We start from the raw sequence: 23279 nt of genomic DNA on the forward strand, positions 1-23279 counted from the left end.
TAAAATAAAGACAATAAACAGTTCTTAAATTATTATATATTTATTATGTGAAATTTAATAAATTTAGTTTAATCCTTTATCCAAGTGTGAGCAAACAAAGTTTGCGCCTGAAAGTATCTTCAGGACTGGGTTAAGGTGGTACACACCAGGGCAACTCGTTGCAAAGGTGTAGCAAGATACCAACACTCCTATCTCAGTATCTCCTATAATGCAAAACACATCTCCTTGCGGATATGTCTAATGTTATGCATTAAGGGAAGGGCCAATACCCAGACTAGTTTTGACCTTTATTGAGGTCTCTTCAGTGGGAGCCAGGCCCAAGTGGAGATATCAGGCAGAAGCATTAGCAGGTCATCTCTACCTATAGGAATTGCCAATTGGTGTGCCACCCTTTTTTAATAATTTACTCTGGATTTAGAGAAAGATGTTGAAAGTTTATTTTTCACTTGGTTAGAGTATAATAAATTTAGTTTAATCCTTTATCCAAGTGTGAGCAAACAAAGTTTGCGCCTGAAAGTATCTTCAGGACTGGGTTAAGGTGGTACACTGCATCTAATGTGGTCTAATGCATAACATTAGACATATCCGCAAGGAGATGTGTTTTGCATTATAGGAGATACTGAGATAGGAGTGTTGGTAGCTTGCTCCACCTTTGCAACGAGTTGCCCTGGTGTGTACCACCTTAACCCAGTCCTGAAGATACTTTCAGGCGCAAACTTTGTTTGCTCACACTTGGATAAAGGATTAAACTAAATTTATTATACTCTAACCAAGTGAAAAATAAACTTTCAACATCTTTCTCTAAATCCAGAGTAAATTATTAAAAAAGGGTGGCACACCAATTGGCAATTCCTATAGGTAGAGATGACCTGCTAATGCTTCTGCCTGATACTGAGATAGGAGTGTTGGTATCTTGCTCCACCTTTGCAACGAGTTGCCCTGGGGTGTACCACCTTAACCCAGTCCTGAAGATACTTTCAGGCGCAAACTTTGTTTGCTCACACTTGGATAAAGGATTAAACTAAATTTATTATACTCTAACCAAGTGAAAAATAAACTTTCAACATATGTGAAATTTAGTACTGCCCTTATTTCACAAGGGCAGTACTAACCTCATAACTTTCAGAGGTTTATAGACCACTATTATATTACACCTCTTTCTCCAGTTTACCTGAATTTCATTGCCTGGTGTGAGACCACCGTCCTGCTTATTGGAGGATTGAAAAAGTTCTTGCTTGAAAAAGTTCCATGTTTGTTTCTAGAGCAGGGTTTCCAACTATGTAAAAATAATACAAAAAAAAATAATAAAATTGATGAAAAATCTTTAGTGCACCCAAGGTACAAATGTACTATAGCTTTGTTTGAAACCTTTCATGGGTGGGAGCTACATTAAAAAAATAATAAAAACAGGAGATCAAATCTGTGCACAGCAGTCCAAGTGCTGTCGTGTCAAGGTTTGGTAAAAGAGGTAAAATAACTTCCTTATCCTTACACGTCAAGGTTTGCTTCAGCATCACAATTATCCTCTAAACCAGGGTTTCTCAAATTGTGTTCTGTGAAAAATTATCAAAATTAATATTGATATGAGCATGGAATGGTTTTAAATGGTATGACTTTAACCAAGGTGTTCCGTTAAAAATTTCAGGATTTGTGAAGTGTTCTGTCATAGGGAAAATTTGGGAAACACTGCTCTAAACTGTATTTTCATTTTTTACAATGCAACATTTGAACTTACTGGTGGATATGAAACTGGTGGTTTCATATCCATCATAATGTCGATCCCTAGTCTCATCAATTTCTTGTAAAAATCCCACAAATATAATATACTGCTGAAAATTTCATCATGTCTATGTGTAACTTTACACTTACTAACATTGAACTGATAGCCATTATCTGTTTTCCATAGTTCTAAGCTATTGAAATTCTTCTGTAGGTGACGTACAGTAGCATTCCTGATTGCCCTGCCTATCTTTGTGTCACCAGCAAACAATTGCACATCTCCTGTTAGATTCTTCCTAATGTCATTAATATACAGACTGAACAACAATGGTCCAAGGACTGATACTTTGGAGTACACTACTGGTCACCTTAAATCTGGTAGATTCACACTCACCATACACCACTTTCTGATACCTATCCATCTGTCACCCACTGATCCAAGTAAATAGTTCATATTCTGATCCCATATTCTCCAGTTTATGCAACAGCCTTTTAAGTATCCTATCAAATGCCTTATCCAAATTATCGCAGATTATTGAATGACAAACGATTCCTATTAGATTTTTGAATACCAGTGCAGAATCATGCAGGAATGCACAGGTATTCAGCATGATAGCTGAATACCCATGCAGTTTGAACTTCCTACAGATATATTAGTAAAAAATATTATGTCAGGGTTTGTGTATTTCTAAAGTTGGTTGGCCTACTCCTTAGTGTCCACATATTCATCAACACATCTATTGTCAATCTATTCCCACTCTAATTCTATTTACGCATCACTTACTCTAAGTAATATAGTAAAAAGGAGTTCTTGTACTCATTCAGCCCAATGTTGTGCAACTTCTAGGAATTCCCCAAGTTCTTATTGCTTTCCCTAGTTTTACTATTTGAATGGCTTCTTGTTATCTCCCCCCCCTCGGTTGCTACCCAATTTATGAAAAATTTGATGCACATTAATTCGATGTTAGCTCCTTACCAACTTATATATGTCTCAATCATGTCCCCCCCCCCACACACACACACTTGTCCTTCTATTCAATAGACTGCAATTTGCATTCCCTCAATCCCTCTGAACCATTTTTAAGATATCTTGATTCTTTTTAAAACCCAGTGATCAAATTTGTGCACAGTAGTCTGATCAAAGCTTTATATAGTGGAACCGTAACATCCTTACTCCTACATATCAGTGTTTTCCTCATCATTGTCATGATGCGCTGTGTTGTCCTCACAATTTTAGCAAAATGTTTCCAAATTTTCAGGTCTTATCCACCAACATCCCAGATCCTTCATCTTCTCTACCTCTAAGATATCATCCCACAAATCTTATACTATGCATCCCATCTCTTCTTCCAAAACTATAAAGCCTTCACTTTGCAACATTGAACTGGTTCCTTTCATTCGCTCATTCATAAAGTCTGTTCAAGTCCATTTGCAAAGCTACAACATCCATTGTACTCCTCATAGTTCTTCCCAACTTTGCATCATCTGCAAATAACTGTATATCACCATTCAAGGCCTTCCCAGTGTCATTTACAAATTAAACAACAGTGGCAACCAAACAGACCCTTGGGGCACACGACTAGCAACTTAGTTCCAAAGGATACTCCTTTGGAACTTGGGTAAATCTGACTTGTGTTAAAAAGGAAAGTTAACGCTGTTGTTAACTCATTGGAGCATTCCCTCAAGAAATGTGGTAATATACTATCAAGTCCTAAAGCCTTCTTAACATCAAGTTTACTCAATTCCTCATATATCTCCTGCTCATTCACTATCAGTGGCTTTTTTCTCTCTCTGTTCTCAAGAAAAGATTTTTTACATAATCTTTTCCAGATTCTGTCATATACACATAAAATACACATAGTGAATATACTGATTGAATAAAATATCTCTTCCTCCCCCCCCCCTCAAAAAAAGTGTCATGTCATGCTATATAACATATGTACTAAGAGAAAGTCAACAGGCATCCCCACGGGAAAGTTGCATCATATCAGACAGTATAAATTGGAGGAATATGATGCTCCCAAGTCAGTGCAACTGTGCCCCAGTGAAATGGCTACGAGAAGGGAACTGACAGGGTTTGAAAGAAGCATTATGATAGGATGCCATGTTGCAGGCCTATCTGTTCAGAAAATTGTTAACAAATTGGTCCATTCCAGGTCAGTAGTGATACCATATTGAGATGGGAGTGCAGGGAGTCAACAGCAAGTGCTACTCGTGGTGGACGAATCACCACACTCACTGAATGTGACTGTAAAGTGATACAAAGGATAATATGTAAAACCACCATTCGTTGGCTAACATTTTAAATGCGGAGTTCCGAGCATTGACTGGAACACGAATCTGCACAAAATCATTCAGAATCTTGCTCACAACATGGGTATCCACTGTAGGACCACAATATGCAAGCCCTACATTAACCAAACCAACATGCAGTGTCATCTTCATTGCTTCAAAGAGCTTGTACAGTGAGATGTGGAAGCTTTGAAAGCTGTGTTATCTCTTCTAGCAACAAATCACACTCCACCCTCTACCAAGCAAATGGCCAGATGTGAGTGTGGTGGATGCCTGTGAATGTCTTTTATCAGGGTGTGTAATCCCAACTATGAAATTCGGAGTCAGCAGTGTGATGGTATGGTCCTGTCCTGTTTTTCCTGGTTTCGCCTTGGACCTTGGTTTGTGGTGCCACAAGCATTGAACTCCAAGAGGTATCTGAACATTCGAGACAATGCAATGCTTTGTGGCATTTCTATGTACCTGATCATTGTATCTATCAGCAAGACAACGTGCTGCATCATAAGGCCGCTGCTGTAACTGCATGGTTTGTGGGCATGAATGTCACCAGACTTGACTGGCCTCTACAGAGCCCTGATCTCAACCCTATTGAACATATGTGGGATGAAGTGGAATGTCAGGTGAAGTCAAGAAATGTTTGCCCCACTGTTGTGGGGCAGACGTTCCTTGACTTCGTTACTTGCCTTGACATTCCAGGACCTCATTACATGCCTACAAGAAGAATAGTTCTCATCATCATTGATTACTATCATATGCTTGTGGTGGAAAGTATGTCCCATAGAATTGTTGCAGCCATCATAGCCAGTGGAGGTACTACATCTTATTAAAATGGACTCCATGACTGTGTGTTCCTCACACGATGATCTCGTTGACCTCTTTCCATGCAGCGTATAAGGGGAATAACATGTTAAACTTCAACAGTATCACAAGTTAATCCAATAAAACCTGCAGTTCTTTTTGATAAATACACTTCACTTCACATCTTATAATCATTTACTGGTGAACTGTTCATTTGATGAATTGTTGTTTTTTGCCATTTGATAAATTGTGTTTTCAATGCATTGCTTTTTCTATTAACTGTTGTTTGATGAACTGTTTTTTGATTAATTGTTTTTTTTGATAAATTGCCTTTCGGTAAACTGTCGTTTGTTAAATTGTCTTTTGATAATTTGTTTTTGGGGAACTCTCCAGATACCATGGGTGCCCATGACTGGAGCCATGACTTTGAAAACACCAATGCTGACTGGTTTCTCAAAAGGTTTTTAATCAGTGGAAAAATAACCAACATTGATTGTCTAAGAGGCATAACTGTGGTCTTAAGGCAGTCTGTTAGACACAAGATCACTGTTATCTGGGTTCTTTGCTTCATGGGGCTCCAGCCAAACTCTCTGCATACCATCAGTACAGAACAAGGTGTACTGTGACTTGTTGGACCACATGACTTTTATTTTGCAGTCTTCCAGCGTCCAGTCATGGTGTTCTGACACCACTGTGAATGAACTTACCAGTTCTTCACAGAAATCAGTGGTTTCTATATAGACATGCGACTGCTATACAGATTCTCATCAATTCCCAGTGCATAATTTAATCAGTGGAAAAATAACCTACATTGCTTGTCTAAGAGGCATAACTGTGGTCTTAAGGCAGTCTGTTTTAAATTCTTTAAAAGTGAGTGAGAATATTGTTAAGGCTATGCTATGGTTAGAAAAAGTGGATAACTCTCTCTCTATATATATATATATATGCAGAACATCTATCACTACTCTCCAATACCATCCTATCCTATCCTAATTTACGCTCATGCATAGACCTACACATGTTACCATGTATTCGAAACCGATATAAAAAAAAAGCAATGTGATAATAACTTGCTTTCAGCAGGTAAAATGACATGCATATGGGCAATTTATAGTTATCCAAACATGACTTCAATTTATAGGTTTTGTTTTGAAATTTCTTAAAAACCTTCAGTTCAGTCAGTAAATGAAAGGATGTTCAAAATCCTCAGTTATTATGGCATTTCATTCATTCATCAGTGGTTCTAACAGGCACTTAAGTGCTCACAACCTTCCAACTATTCTTGGACTTCTCAACTGTAATTCAAGGATAAGGTGGTTAGCCCTGTGCCTCCTAGAGTGTACTATGTCTGTAGACGTGTGTTCACAGGACTGGTTTGCCTGTTCTGGGGGACAAAAAATCCCGAGTTTCTGGGTGAAAAAAACCCCTATCTCCATACGTCACCAGCTAACTCACTTTTGTCAAAAGAGACCAAAAAAGGTTCCTCACATCTTGGAGTTATTATGGCATATTCTTGAAAAATAATTAAAGCAGTATTATAATCATACCACTAGAATTACTTATGCAAGAGTAATGGTTAATGGAGAAAGGTTTCCTATTTCATAGGAAACCTTTGTTAGGAAATCTCTCATCCATCAAAGGTTTCCTATTTCATAGGAAACCTTTGATGGATGAGAGATTTCCTATTTCAACTGGAGTTCCTTTAATTAATAATTTAATTAATTAAACATTAATTAAGAAATATTTCATTTTATCTCCCACAAAATAGAATTAATTAAACATTAATTAAGAAATATTTCATTTTCCACAAAACAGAATTAATTAAACATTAATTAAGAAATATTTCATTTTATCTCCCACAAAACAGAAAGAATAATACATAAGAAAGAACAATGAAAAATTAACCTTACTACTTCATACCAAGGTTAATTCTTTTAGATGTGGTCATGTGTATACTAGGATATATTATTATTATTATTATTATTATTATTATTATTATCCTATATATAATACAGTTCAGTGACACATCAATACATTCCAAGTTATTGTGTGTGGGTGTGTGTGTGTGTGGAAAAGTGGGAATGATAGAAGAAGAGAGAATGGAAACAGTAGGAGAGAGGGAATGAGAAGAATGCAACGGGAGCACTGGAACCAGGGATAGAGTGATGTCAGGAAGGCAGGTAAGTAGGGGAACACAGAGAGAAAGTGTTAGAGGAGAGAGAGAGAGAGTGAGGAATGCATGGGAGCAATCGAGGAACAGAGTGGTAAGAGGTATAATGTATGGGGGACTCAATGATCCGTGGTGTGCAAGATAGGATGCGTGAGAAGTGTTTGCCTGGAGGAACAATAGAAAATGTGGCTATGGCAATTAAGAGGGATGAAAGGGGTGGATGAGATGATTGTGATGGTAGGAACAAATGACTTGAGAGGTAATGTAAATTGGGCAGCGAGAGATATGAGATTCTTGCTTGAGGTAGTACGAAATAAGACACAGAGAGGAAAGATAGTGTGCATGTTGCCTAGGTATGATGGTGACGAGCTGAGCAGAAGAGCAGTCATATTGAATAACATAATAGATAGAATGTGTTAGAAGAGAGGATTGGAATATGTGGATGCTTGGAGAGCGTTTGAGGACAGAGAGGAATTGTATGCGAAAGACCACTTGCATTTGAATGAGGAAGGACGTAGGCATCTGGAGAGATTGCTGTTCTGAACGAGTCAGTGTGTTAATTAAGGGAAACTAGAATGCCTGCCCAAGGTGGATGGTAGCAGGGTTGGCCTCTTGTGGGAAAGAGTACTTGGGAGAAAATGGGATGACATCAGGTAATGCTGAACCCAGTGGAGTCTAGAGGGGATAATGCTGGGTATAGAAATAGTGGCATTTTTATGCTTTATACTAATGCCAGGAGTATCCGGAATAAAGGAGAGGAATTGGTGTCGCTGATAGCATCAGCCAGGCCAAAGATTATTGGGATCACAGAGACGTGGTTGACAGAAGAGGATATAATAACAGGAATAGAAGTAGCAGGGTACAGCATTTTTCAGCAGGATAGGAAGGAAAAGTGGTGGTGGAGTACTGCTTATGATTAGTGACGACTTATGTCCTCTAAAAGTGGAGGCTTTGGAAGGCTGTGACACTAATGATTTTGAAAGTATATGGTGTGAGATAGAGATAGGCATGACGGGATATTTAGTGGGTGTTGCTACAAACCAAGGAGCACAGAGAGTGGAAACCAGATATTTAGACAGTTGAGCTTGGCAAGTGCAAGAAGAATGATTGTTATGGAAGATTTTAACTACAGCAGTATAAATTGTGGAGAGGAAGATGCATGTAGCAACAAGGGAATGGAATTTCTAGAATTCTTGAGGGACAAATGTCTTAGGCAACATGTAACAGAGGGAACAAGAGGTTCAAGAGTTTTGGATTTGGTCATAGCATCAGAAGAGTTCATAATAACTGAGATGACATTTCTCCCACCATTCGGAGAGAGTGACCATGTGGTTTTGACTTGGAAGATGAATAGACATGCAGGAGTATCAAAGAGATGGGAACATATGTGGAATTATAAGGCAGGTGGTTATAATAGTCTTAGACATCAACTTGGGGAAGTTTCATGGAGGGAAGAATTGGAAGGCTGGGATATCATTAGTGCTTGGGAAATTGTGAAGGAATATTTGTTAGCAGCAACAGTAAGCTGTATTCCATAAGTGAAGAAGAGAACACAATTTGGTGTATAGTGGATGACAAACAATATTAAACAGGAACTGCATGTGAAAAAGAGGCTGTGGAAGAGATATAAAGAGAGGGGATGAAGAGCAGATACATGAAGAATATACTACACAGGCCAGGAGAGGGACTAGTATGGTAAGGAAGGTGAAACTGGAATATGAGAAGAGATTAGCCCTAAGATCCAAAGAAAATCCTAGGGATTTTTTTAGCTATGTGGCCAGTAGGAGGAAAAATGATTATGGAAGAATGCCATTGTGGGATAAAAATAGGAATAGAGTGACTGATGCAGAGGACATAGTGGAATTGTTCAATGAACACTTTATTGGTGTATTTCATCCTGGAGGAGTCAATTTGAATACTAGAGGGATAGAGCAGCCTCGAGGTTTAGAGGTGCAGGAGGAGAGTGTGTTTCAAATACTGAGTACTCTGGATGTCAGTAAAGCAGTGGGACTGGATGGAATTTCACCATGGCTTTTGAGAGAATATGCTAAAGAACTAACAGCTTCATCGACTTGACCTTGCTTTTCAATGAAAGTCTGACCAAGAGAAAGGTTACCCAAGGAGCGGAAGGAGGGTAAGATAGTACCCATTGCGTAAGGGTGGTAGCATGGAAGTGTCAAATTATAGAACAGTTTGTGTTTCATCAGTAGTTGTTAAGATCTTGGAGAAATTAGTGAGGGACCATATACACTGTTGGGTAGATGAGGGTAATGTTATCTGTGAGAGTCAACAAGGATTTGTTAAGGGGGTGCTCTTACTTTAGTAATAATATGATTAGCTTTTATAATAAAGTGACAAGAGCAGTTGATGAGGGAAAGGCATATACTGCCATTTTCTTGGATTTAGCAAAGGCATTTGACAGTATTCCACATGATAAGCTGATATTTAAGTTGCAGCACATGGGTTTGGATGTCAGGTTGGTCAACTGGATTCAGGATTGGCTGTCTGATATGTATCAGAGTTGTGTATGGTGGGGCAGTTTCAAGGAGGCAGAGGGTTCAAGTGGGGTCCCACAGGGCTCAGTACTGGGACCTATATTGTTTAACCTTTATATCAATGACATTGTCAGTGGATTGCAGGGGAATATTCAGTTGTTTGCAGATGATGTGAATCTGAGAACGGTTATAAGTAATAGTGCAGATGTGGTAGTTCTGCAGGAGGATTTGAATAAGCTAGACAGATGGGCAAATGAATGGGGGCATCGGTTTAATGTAGCAAAATGTAAGGTCTTGAGGTTTGGGACACATCGATGGGACGCTGCATATTCTATTGGAGGAGCTATACTAGAGGAAGTAGGGGAGACAAGAGATCTGGAGTTGATGATTGATAGAAACCTGAAATTCAAGGGACATATCGCAAAGGTGGTGAAGGTAACACAAAGGATTGCTGTAATAATGAGAAGGACGCTGACCTGCAGAGATAAAAGAGTTATCGTTCCATTGTACAAGATGCTGATCAGACCACACTTAGACTATTGTTCTCAGATTTGGTCCCTAGGATTTGAAGGGGATAAATTAACTGTGGAAAGGGTACAAAGCAGTGGCGACTGGTGAAAATTTTAAGTGGGGGTGCTGCATATACAAAAAAAAAAAATTATTTTTTCCTAATCAGTAACAAATTTATTAATAAATAAATTTACATATTAAAAATTGCTTTATTAAAAATTTTCATCCTCACAACGAACACAAACACCAGTAATAAAACTTTCGTATCAATAGCGACAAGTGCAAACGAATATCGGCGTTAGATCGCAGTGCATTTGTTTCGTGTAACGATAATTGAAAAAATATAATTCTTTTAATATTATCAACAGTGACACTCGTCGTAATTCAGCCTTGTATCTATAATAAATAAATAATTATGTTATTTTAACAAAATAAAATAAGATTTACAAAAAAATAGTTCACCAATCACACGCACCAATAATAAACGTTTTGTCGTGACGTTCTATTTTCATGTTATGTTCTAAATCCGCCATCTTGATTCAAGTCACTCTTATCAATATAACAACTAATTGCAAATTGATCACCGATCCAAAAGTAGGGAAATTTATAATTATACTGCACCACCCTATTTTTTAGATTAGTCTATAGAAAATAGTAGGATCAATTCTTAATTAAGTTAGCAGTCTCCTCATTTATTTAGGCCGAATTATTTACTATTCCACTTGGGGTTCCTGCAAGATTCGAATATTTATGAACGGTGCAATAAAAGGGAATTCAGGCAAACACAATATTTAGATTAACAAAAATAAACATTTAATATATGATATATATAACAAATACAAGAACACTGCTTTAAAATGAAACAATACAATCAACTTAATACATTTTGCTAAGTCACTCATGCCAATTCAATGTTCTAAACTTTCACATATAATTCACAGTTTCAAAATCACAAGCTTTCTTAACTCAAGTTAATAAAACGAAACTTCTTATTGAATCAGTCTCCACATATCTATCAGCTGTACTTAATGTTTAAATTCACAGGAAGCACTAATCGAGATAGACAATATTCCAAGCAATCTTATTTCGGACTTTGAACTTCGAAGATATGTTAATGTTAGAATAAACAAACAAGTATGACTACTCTTACCAGATACAATCTTCAATACATCAATTAATTGTGAGCACACTTATGAATTAACTTATTTACGTTAGCGGAGCACATTAATAAAAATTCTCCAACGATTTAACTGAACTATTGTTAATTGCGCTTCACTACTCAAAAAAAATGCATCAATAAGGCACTGATATCTTTCCTTGTTTACTTTTCTCAAACTAGTTAATTTCAATATAATTCTTCTCAGGGCAACATAGAATTAAGACGTAATCCTAGACTAACGGAACTAATCAGAATTTTTGCATTGAATGTCCAGTTCTTTATTTATCTGGTTACGGCATTAATCTTCCTTTACAACACAGCTGACTTCACTTACAGCTAAGTATATGATTCACTATGTTTTGGCTCACTTCTAAACACTATTCTCATGAATTTCTGCCCTAGAGAACTTATAATTTTCTTCCACTTCCTTTGCTTGTATCCTATCCTCCTTCCCGCTCTGCAAAACTTCCTCTCTCCTCTCTAATTAAAAATCTTATATTATATCTGTTTTCTCCTTTCCGTCCGAAGGTCACGCTCTATTCGACTCATGCTTGTTTATTTCATGCGTCTCCATGACAACAAATGAACGCAAACATTTCGCTAATGTAATACAATGCTCTACTACTACATGAGTGATTACATAACATTAAATTTTCACAAATAAGAATAAACAGAATATTTGAGCTATTTAATCAGCTTTTTCATTACGTATAGAATTAATTATAATAATACTTTTCGTTACATTATATATATATTTTAGTTATTATAAATTCTGCACATATTATTACTTAACAAATTAATAGTAGGTTAAATTTAGAATAAATATTTAAATAGTAATCCTAAATTAAGGAATAATAATTAATTTTTATACAAATCATGATTAATACATAATAAGCAATGTTAAATGTGAATGAAAAAAAATAAATTACACAACATAGTTTCATTCACAATTTAACAGTTTCATATCTCACAGAAATAAGGGCGTAAGCTTACTAAAAAATACACTGCCGTTTGAGCAGTTACAGTTGGGAATGACGTAACATGCAATGACAAGAGCAAACGAATATCGACGTTAGCAGTGCATTTGTTTCATAATCTAAAACGTTAATCAAACAATTCCAATTATTAACTATTCAATCAACGTTAAAACATAAACTGTAACCTTTAACATGTTGTACTGCATTTATATAATGTTGTAAGCATTGTTATTATTTATTAACACAAACAAAATTTAATTTTTTCATTTTTTCCTTGGGAGTGTTCCAGTGCTTATGTACGGGCCGCCACTGGTACAAAGACAGTTTCAGGACTATACAATGTTAGTTATGAGGATGGGCTGAGGGAATGTGGACTGCAGAGTTTGGTGGATAGAAGAAGGAGAGGTGATATGATTGAGACTTTTAAACTGTTGAGAGGTAGTTACATGGTTGACACTGGGGGTTCTTTGACTTGGTTGAACAGCAGGAAGGAGTGATGACAAAGGGCCATCCCTGGAAATTACGAAAGGAAACTGTGAGCAAGAGGATGAGGAGTTGTTTCTTTGCGTGGAGGGTGGTTGAACCGTGGAATGCATTGCCTGATAGAGTGGTGAGAGCAAGAACGGTCAATGCATTTAAGGAGTGGTATGATAGACTTTGTGTTTCCTAGGAAGGACCTTCCGCGATGAGTCTTGTGACTCCTTGGTGGCCTAAATAATAATAATTATTATTATTATTATGGGTGACTCCAAGGAGTCCTTAGACTCATCGAGGGAGGCCCTAAACATCATGTCCATCACAACTATTTGACATTCACACAGTATCTATCATACTTTGCCTTGAACTCATTCACTATCATAGCACCCACAACAGATTCTGGCAGTTTCTTCCGCTCATTCACCATTCTAAAAGTAAAAAACCCAGCTCTAACACCCTTAACCACACTCCTGCCAAGCTTCCACCAGTACTGTTCTCAAAAATATCCTCTGAATTAATCGTATAGAAACCCTTCAGCAATTTGGATGTCTCAATCATATCTCCCCTTTTCCACCTGTGAACCAATTTCTGCAACCCACAAATCCTCAACCTGTTTTCATAAGGTTCATTCCATAGACCTGCTATCATCTTGGTCACTCACCTCTGGATCCTCTCAACCTCCTCCCCATCAAGAAGAAACCTAGGTGGCCATATCTGGGCACAGTAATCAAGATGGGGTCTTATCAAGGCTCGATACAGAGGAACAATAACATGCTTGTCTCTGCTTGTCAATGTATTCATCAGCAACCAATTGATTTGATGTGCTGATTTGGCCACTTCTGCAATGTGCCCCCTAAACTTTAACTCCTTATCCACCAACACTCCTAAATCTCGTGCCTCATCAATTTCCTAGAGTACAGTTCCACCAATGTGATATACTGCTGCTAATCTTTTCACCCCTTAAACAGAATGGGTGAGGAAAGATTGGCAAAACAAATGTTCTCTGCCAGGTTGGCAGGAAAACGACCCAGAGGAAGACCAAGATGTAGGTGGATTGATACGATACAAAGTGCCTTAGACGACAGAAATATAAGATCTGATAATATTGGAGTCTTGACAAGTAACAGACTGATCTGGAGGAAAATTGTAGATAGGAAGTTAGTAATGATGTAAATTTTTCATGTAGTACTATCATATCCTGTACTCCCCTTGAGGGTACATGGCAGGAATTTGATGATGATGATGATCGTTTCATCCCAAAATGCATAACCTTACATTTGCCACATTAAATTGACATCCATTCTCCTTAGCCCATACCTCCAATCTATCCAAATCATCCTACAAAATTTTGACATCTTCTGCATTCACTATTGCCCTACGCAACTTAGCATCATCAGCGAACAAATGAACTGTTCCTCTCAGATTTCTCCCTATATCGTTAATGAACAAATTAAACAGCAGTGGTCCAAGAACATAACCCTGCGGCACACCACTAGTCACAGGCCATCTTTTGGACTCTACTGAGTAAACTACTCTCTGGTATCTCTCCATCAACCACCCTCCTATCCATCTCACTAGCCCTATATCCATTCCATTTTTTGTTGCAGTTTACTGATTAGACTTCCTTGTGGTATCCTGTCAAAGGCCTTAGCCAGGTCCAGTAGTGTCACTGTAAACCCAGGCATGATCTGTCCTTCACAAAACCATGCTGTCCCCCATACAGTATCGAATTTTCATCAATCCATTCCTGTATTTTACCCTTGACTACTTTCTCCAAGACCTTGACAACGACTCCTGATATGCTCTCTGTCGGTAATTTGCAACAGTAGTCTTGGATCCTCCTTTATGCAGTAGAACTATTTTCCCCTCTTTCCACATCTTCGGGACTAAACCAGACCCGAGACTCCGATTAAACAAGGTCAAGGGCACTGACAGTTCTTTAGCTGTTTCACGTAAGACCCGTGCTGATATACCATCCAATCCCACAGATGTATTCACATTTAGGTTCTGTAATAGACTATTCACCTCCACTTCATTTACTACAATTCCCATATAAACTAATGGTTTCTTTATTCCTTCAACATTACCACCTGGATGATATACTCTTGCAAAGTGCTCACTCAGTAATTCCACTATATCGACTGATTCAGTGACCTCCCTACCATCGCCGTTCCTTAAAATCATTCTGCAATGTACAGGTTTTCTTTTACTAGCAGCATATTGAAAGAACTGTTTGGGATTCTCTTTAGCTTGCATGGCTAATTTCCTTTCATAATCTGTTTATAATAAGATATTATATTTTATAATATTATAATATTATATTTTCTTCTTCTTTAGTATTCTGCAATTGAGCAGGTTCTTCTTTTAGTAGCAGAAACTTTCCTTCCACTCTCTTCTGTTCTGAGCCTTCTCTTTCAAGGTTGTGTACCTGTCTCCATTGAGCATGTCATCTAGAATTGTTTTCCTTACTCTTCCTGTGGGTCTTTTTCCGCCTATTTTTCCTTTCATGGCATCTCTGATGATTCCATTCCCTCTCAGAATATGTCCGATCCAGTTTCCCTTGCTTCTTTTTATCCTCTTTAGCAAACTTCTTTTTTCTTCTTCTACTCCTTTTAAGACCTCTTCATTAGTTATTTTATCTGTCCATTTGATTTTTTCCATTCTTCTCCAAATCCACATCTCAAAGCTTTCCAAAATCTTAATTTCTTCTTTCTTCAATGTCCCAGTTTCAGATGCATAGAGGGCAACACTCCACACATAACATTTTATTAGTCTTTTCTTTAGATTTCTATCCATTTTACTTCTGAATAAATTCCATTTTCTATTAAAGGCATTTCTTCCCATCACTATTCTTGCTTTTATGTCACTTTTACATCTTCCATCACTGCTAATAACACTTCCTAGATATTTAAATGTCTTTACTTGATTCAATTTTTCCCCATTTATTCTGATATCCATATTTGCCTCTTTCCTTGAAATCATCAATTATGAAACGAAAATTAACATCGCTAATTTCATTGCGATGTTAATTTTCATTTCATAATTGATACAGGATTCCAGTAATCTGTTCAACAGATGTTGTAGTCCTGTTTCAGTGTTTGATAGTAATGCCTTGTCATCTGCATATCTTATTGCAAAAAGCTGTCTACCTCCAATCTTTATTCCTTCTTCCGAATTCTCCAGTGCTTCTTTTAACATTGCTTCGGAATACATGTCGAATAAAATTGGTGACAGAGAATAGCCTTGTCCAATGATACCTGGTTCTGTTGTACCATATATGTCTCTCACCATGGCAATTTGCCCCATATATAGTGAGATAATTAGCCTTCTGTCTTTCCAATCTATACCAATCTTTTCCATTACTTCCACCATCTTATCCCATTTTACATAGTCAAAAGCTTTCTCAAAATCTATATAACAGATGTTAACTTCTTTATTATATTATATTATAATTTAATAATAATAATAAGAAGAAGAATTCTTATAAGAATAAGAATTAAGAGTTATAAGAATTCTTTACAGCTTGCTACCTAAATGAATGGATAACAGAATTGTTAACAATGAGTTATGGAAATAATTGGAGGCTGTTATAAAAAAAAAGGGTAAGAACTACTTCTTAATACCTCTGCATTTGATATTTTGGTACTTGTAACAGTGTCATCATCAGGAGTCAATTTTAAACTTACCAGTATTGGTAGAGCTATATCATTAGAGCATAATACCATCAGTTGTCTTAACCCTACCTCTCTGACTTTGATCACAATGCATATTGTTACTTATGTGTAGGTTTAGTCGCCTGGTTTTTAAAATATGAAGTTATTTTGGAATGGATCTGGAGAAAAGTAACTAAGATGGTGTTGGATTTTTAGAATGTTAAGTATGAAAGTTTAATATCGAAGAGATTTTTCACAGAGTAGCAAAAGAGAAAGACAGAGACATATGAGGAAAATAAGAGGCCATCCATGGAGGTTAATAAGGAGGATGTAGGTGAGGGATAGGCTTTATGCATATAAATTGGTTGGTGAGTAGAATGCATCATTACTTTAAGAATATAGTCAATGTGGAATACCAGTGAGTAAGCTTTTATTGCATGGCTTAATAAGCATTGTGTGTGTGTGTGTGTTTCAATAACCTTGATGACTCTTCAATTGTGTGAAAATCTAATGATGATCACAATATCAATAAATAAGGGTTTTTTTGCCACAATACTTGGCATGGACAAGATTTTTTCCATTTGCCAAATCCTAACATCATCTCTGGCTAAATTACAGAAATAATTCTAACTGAGCCCCTTCATTTCCCCATTCCACTTCAAATCACCAATCATTCAAACTTTGGTTTTCTAACAAGAGTGACAAGGGTCCATGGAAAAAATTTAGCATACCACAACTAGTTCAAGACTAGAATTCCAGCTTTACACTTTACACAGCCACTTACAATAGCTGCAGAAATCTTTTAACAAATCCAAATCTAATTTTGAAAGGATCAAGTGCAGAAAACTTGCTTGCTGTTCAATCTCAATTGAGCCTTAATTTGTGTGTTGTTAAGGCTTAAGTGCTGGGAGAAACTTTCAGAGACTTTCATGGAAAAAACAAAAAAAACAACAACTAGCATTGGATCATACTTTTTATGCTTGGAACTGGTTTTATTTTTAAGTGGATGCTCCAATTCATTCTGTTATGCATCTTATCCTGTGTCTTGCAACATGTTATAAGATAATATTTGGAATTCTTTTAAAGTGTATTTGATTTAATTATTAAAATTTATTTATGATAGTACGTAATTGTTTCAATAATGGTAACTCTTAATTGTTTTACAGAAGTTTTTATTTTAGCAATTTTAATTAAGAATAAAATTATCTCAAAGTGAATGAATTAAAACAGTTTCTGTTTTTTCTCAGAGTTTGCAGGAAATGGTGTATATTGTCTAGAGATGATAGCTTAAGAAGAGTAATAGAAGTAAGAGATATACGACTTTCAGCAACACAGTTTAAAAAGTTGGTCCGATCACATATGACAACTTCTCTTCTGGAGCTTCATCTGCGTGGATTGCCAAAATCTCTATGGCTTGCACCTATATCTCCTCGTGCAATGTTAAAACTCCAGAAGAGATGTCCAAATCTGCAGTACTTAATCATGGAAGATTTTAATTTCAGATCACCTAAATATGAAAAGTGCATTAGTCTAAGAGATTTTCCAGCTTCATTAAAATCCTTGTCATTAAGAGGATCTGTTGTTGCCCGCAGAGCATTTCTACAGTATAATGGAAATATGCTATGTCTTCCATCTTTGAAGCAATTAGATTTGAGCCATTGTGTATTCTTGGCAGATGGCACAGTTACTTGTTGGCCAGATATGCCACATCTCCTTGAACTATACTTGGAGGGCTGTCCATTTATTGATAGTATTCTTCTTGGCATGATCACCAAGAAATTAAATCAATTAAAAGTATTAGACATTGAAGGCACATATGTGACAGATGCAGCAGCTCTGATCGTTGCAAAGAATTTGACTGATATTGAGGAGCTCTACATTGGCAGTACAGCTATCAAAGATTCAACGTTACTCATGTGCACAAATAATATGTTCTCTAAGTTAACACACATCTGTCTTGCACAGACTCATGTTTCAGACACAGGACTTTCCTACTTAATATCAACAATTCCTACATTGATTTGGATTAAAGTAAGCATGACAAGAGTAACTGAACAAGGTGTTAAACATGTCAAAAGTGTTCTTCCTCAATGTTCAGTTTTATGGGATTCTGGCAGCAATATTTTTACTGTTTTTCGCCATGAAGGTTGTGGGCATCATTGGCAGAAGAAGAAGAAGAAAAGATAGTACAAATCAGGTTTTTTTGTAGTCATTTTTTGCAGAAGGTGTTTTACGGTGTGTATATGAAAGTCTGGAAATGTAGTAAGTATGTAGATTGTGTAGTGTTTATACATGTTTATATAGAATTTTGATGACATTGTTACACATAACATGGACATTCCTGGTTTTATATACTCAATTTTCATCATTTTAGTAACACCATATACAAAACAAATAAATGAAAGAACAGTAAATGTGATTCCAAACTCATACATGCTATAGATAAACATTACTTCCTTGTTTTGTATAATATAATATTAAGTTATGCAAGAAAGCACTTTTAATGTAGAACAGTTTTTGTGACTAAATCATATTTGACAAAAAATTATATTTTTGTTTAATCCTTTATCCATGCATGAGCAGACAAAGTTTGTGCATTAAGTATCTTCACAACTAGACTACTTCTATATAGAAGCTGCTTGCTTCATCAGTTGTCTCAGTATCCAATAAGGACACTGTTACACACACATTGCATTGAAGTTTCAGGTTTTATGTACTCCATTTTCTTTATTTTAATAACACCATATATGAAACATAAATGGGGTTATGAGTTCCTGATGCAATTGATGTGAAGTCAACAACATCTACATACAGGTAGTCTAGTCATGACGATACTTAATGTACAAATGTGTTTGCTTATACTTGGATAAAGGATTAAACAAGAAAACAATTCCTTTTCAGATATAATTTCCTTTGTAACCAAGTTAAAAGACTTGCAACAATTTTTGTTACTGGAAGCCATATTTTACATCACTTTTTACTATTCATGCAATATATGAAAGTTAAAAATAATACTTCAGATTTCAGACCTCATAGGCCTGGTACATTTACAGTACCCCCCCAACATCAAATAGTATCTTGATAGAGTATAACATCCCACAGTATATTGCTGCTCGTGTCATCCATCTGGTCAAGACCCACAAATTTCATTACTAGAAGAGAAAAATATATATATATATACTGACTATAACTGACACTAGAATAACAATTAAATTTATTCAAAACGCAACGTTTCATCGGATTGTCCAACTTCTTCAGACGCGGGAACATAGAAAGCAAATAAATACTATAAGAAATATTGTATCACTATACAAACGACTATTATAAAATTCAATTAGTTTTGAACTGTAGCTACAGTCTGTGTTGAAATTCTATTGTTAAGCAGCTCCGTGTATCTGATTTCACGAGTGTGCCAATATCGGATAGCAGAGCTGAAAGAATCCGGTAGATTATAGCTAAGGTTATTATTTATGTGATGAGGGTCCATAACAATTTCCTTAGACACATTGTGCCAGATCTGTACTGTCAGATGATGAAGATCTAAAAAATGAACTACACCATCTACAAAGAACCTTCACAAGTAATGGCTACTCGTCGAAAACTATTAATAAGCATCTATACCGCCGCCATCAAAACAACTCAGAAACACAAGACAATCCCAAAGGTTATATCTCCTTACCATATATCAGCTCGCTCTCCACGAAACTAAGAAGAATTTTACGAAAGTTCAACATAAAAACCTGTTTCTCTACTCTTCCTAAACTAAAATCGATTTTAAGCAGATACAAACAAGCTCACAATCATCTACAATTCCCAGGAGTGTACAAAATCGCATGTGACTGCGGGAAGCAATACTATGGCCAAACTGAAAAATCCATCCTCCTACATCTGGAAGAAGACCAGAGGGACATTGCCCACAAAAGAACTGGAGCAAGTGCCCTGTCAAGCCATGTACTGTTTTCAGTAAACACAAATGATGAAGGCCGTCAACATGAGATAAACTGGACAACAACCTCAAACCTTCATATATGCTGTGACGAGGTGGAGCATCGCATAGTCGAGTCTAAGGAAATTGTTATGGACCCTCATCACATAAATAATAACCTCAGCTATAATCTACCAGACTCTTTCAGCTCTGCTATCCGATATTGGCACACTCGTGAAATCAGACGCACGCAGCTGCTTAACAATAGAACTTCAACACGGACTGTAGTTACAGTTCAAAACTAATTGAATTTTATAATAGTCGTTTGTATAGTGATACGATGTTTCTTATAGTGTTTATTTGCTTTCTATGTTTCCACACCTGAAGAAGTCGGACAATCCGATGAAACATGTTGCGTTTTGAATAAATTTAATTGTTATTCTAGTCTCGGTTATAGTCAGTATGTATAAATATGAACATATCCCAATACCGAGTTAATACTACAAATTGCTATATATACAGGGTGTTCGGGATAAATTTGACATATTTATAATTAATTATATTTTTCCGTAAGTTACATGTGTTAACACACACTTCTCTTCATTTAAAAGTTTGGACCCTTCTTCATTCATATACAAGATGTCAGAAAGGATGGATAGCTGGAACCCACCTGAATCATGGAAGAGAATAACTTGTATCATGATGATTTGTGCCCGCCATCAAAATAAGGATATTACGACTGCTGCCCAATGCTCCCTGAATACAGTAAAAACAATCAGGCATGAACTAGAGACTTGCAATGGTGACTACGAGGATGTAGCAAGAAGAAAGATCCCTAGCAGACGATCTGATTGCGTTCGTACAGCAGAATTCCTCGCAAATCTGCAGGAACAGGTGTTGAAGAACCCTGGCATTGGAATTCGGGCTTTGTTCGTGGAGTTGCTAACTGTAGTCAAGCCCTGGATAACAAGGGTAGCCAATGGTAGGCCGTATGTATGGCAGCAGGATTCGGCCCCTTGCCACACCTCTGGGAAAAGTCAAAAATGGTTGTCTGAAAATTTCTATGACTTCACTAGTCCAAATGTTTGGCCTCCAAACTCCCCAGACCTTAACCCCATGGATTATTTTGTATGGGGCGCAGTTGAAAAAGACACCAATCGCACTTCCAGTAATACAAAAGCCCAGTTAATGGATAAAATTAAAACAGTTTTTGCGGCCCTTCCCAGGGAGACTGTAGCATCAGCTTGTTCGAGGTTCCGAAGCAGAATTGAAGCTGTGATCGATGCTAATGGTGGTTATTTTGAGTAAATCTTGTTGATAGTATTGTAATTAACTCTGCCTGTAATGTTTTTTTGTCAATTCATTAAATTTAATAGATACAAAGAAGATTTTCTTTTTCCTTACGAAACTGTCAAATTTATCCCGAACACCCTGTATATATATATATATATATTCTCTTGCACTTTCTATTGTATGTGTGCAAGGTACTCTTGCACATACAATAGGAGGTCTATTTTTGTTATGAATTCATGTTATAATTGATTATAAACATCAATAAAGGTTAAAATTGTCCCATAATCAAATACAGCAATTAGCTTATTTCATATCATCATTTATATTGCAATAGTTTTAATTAAGTAAAACAGCTTGTTGTTTCTCTAACTAATAATAATAATAATTTAGGTGACCTGAATTTATACTTGAGACATGTTAGGATAAATGTTCAGAACTGTCAGAACTAAAATGAAAAATGTATCAGTTTCTCAACTGTTGATCTATAAAGTTTTATTATTATTTTATGCCGAAGTTGATACACAAATAGAATGCAAAGAAATCATAACATGCTGTTAATAAGTTATCGACTTAAGTCATTAAAATAACCAATTAAGAACCTTTCCATTAATAGGAGTGTCCCTCATGTGGGAAAGATCAAGCTTGTTATGGATTTTATTTCAGTGATGAAAGAAATGAATAAAAAAAAATGTAAAGCTATATTTTTTTATCCTGTTTATTGAAGAATTTAATAAATATATATTATATTCCTATATAATTTTAATGGTCCATGGTAGGAATTTTAGATATTTTACTGATCCATCACTGGAGAGATTTTAGATATCTTACCCATCCATGGTATAATTTGGATTGATAAACATTGCTGTATATCAACCACAGCTTAACCTTTATCAAATTGTACTACTTTTTATTATTTTGACAATTATTATTGACATCATCTCATACCTTCACAGAGTTAGAAGTTCATTTCGGGAGGCATGTCATTAACTAATGCAATGCTCATTATACTGTGCCTTAAACTTAAAACATGCACTCTAGTAGTGCATATCACATAGCCTACTCACCCAACAAAACTGCTTCTCCTTTTCCTTGTTTCCCTCCTTTCCCACATCTTCCATACACAACTTCCAGGGATGGCCTTTCATCCTTTCTCCCCTCTACTCTACGAATAATCTCCTCTGTATTAATGCAGTATATGTCCTTCCGAATTACAGGTTTCTATCATGTTGTATCATATTCCCTTTTTCTTCTTTCCATCTTTTTGTAAAATGGTATTCCATTAGTTGCTCCTTTCTGGATTCTCTCCAGAATTTCTTCACTCCCTCAAAATCAGGTGACACAACTTACAAATGTGGCCTGATTGGTTTTGTAAGGAAAGTATGAAATAGTGGAACAGGTATTCTTTATTACTACTTGACTTTGTCTTTTTCATGTAATCTATTATGTCACTTCATGGAGGTTTTGCAGTTTTTTTTTTTTTTTTTAATTTCAATTGTTCTGAAACCATTTCTTGTCTACCTTATCTACATTACTCTTAGGTCTCTTTATCTGCTTCATCTCTTTAGAAATGTTCTTATCAATTAGCATTTCACTTTCTTTTCAAATGGTAAAGCTTTATTCTTTATAACGTTGAACTGTCTATATGGATTGGTAGTCCAAATTTTCCTGAGAACTATAACATTAGCATCCCTTTTTTGTATCTCTTTTCAATTTTACATCATCTGCAAAACTGGTGATCTCATCTGCCTCAGTTTAAATATTAACTTGTTATATGGTAGATTATATCTGGATTTTCAAAGGCCTTTTGAAAA

General features: G+C 36.3%; 1 protein-coding gene across 1 annotated transcript in view; it reads left to right on the top strand.

Moving 5' to 3' along the window:
* LOC150098062 (F-box/LRR-repeat protein 12-like) overlaps positions 1 to 18437 on the top strand; it is a 41383-nt gene extending 22946 nt beyond the window's left edge. Inside the window, exon 2 of the mRNA XM_090406670.1 lies at positions 17498 to 18437. Within this exon, the coding sequence (XP_090262796.1) occupies positions 17498 to 18437 (940 nt within the window). The remainder of the gene's footprint in view (positions 1 to 17497) is intronic.
* Positions 18438 to 23279: the final 4842 nt, after the last annotated feature.

The sequence above is a fragment of the Typopeltis vanoorti genome, chromosome 16 (genome assembly GCF_054136105.1).
Source record: "Typopeltis vanoorti isolate ZY-2024b chromosome 16, IOZ_Tvanoo_1.0, whole genome shotgun sequence".
Classification (NCBI taxonomy): Eukaryota; Metazoa; Arthropoda; class Arachnida; order Uropygi; family Thelyphonidae; genus Typopeltis; species Typopeltis vanoorti.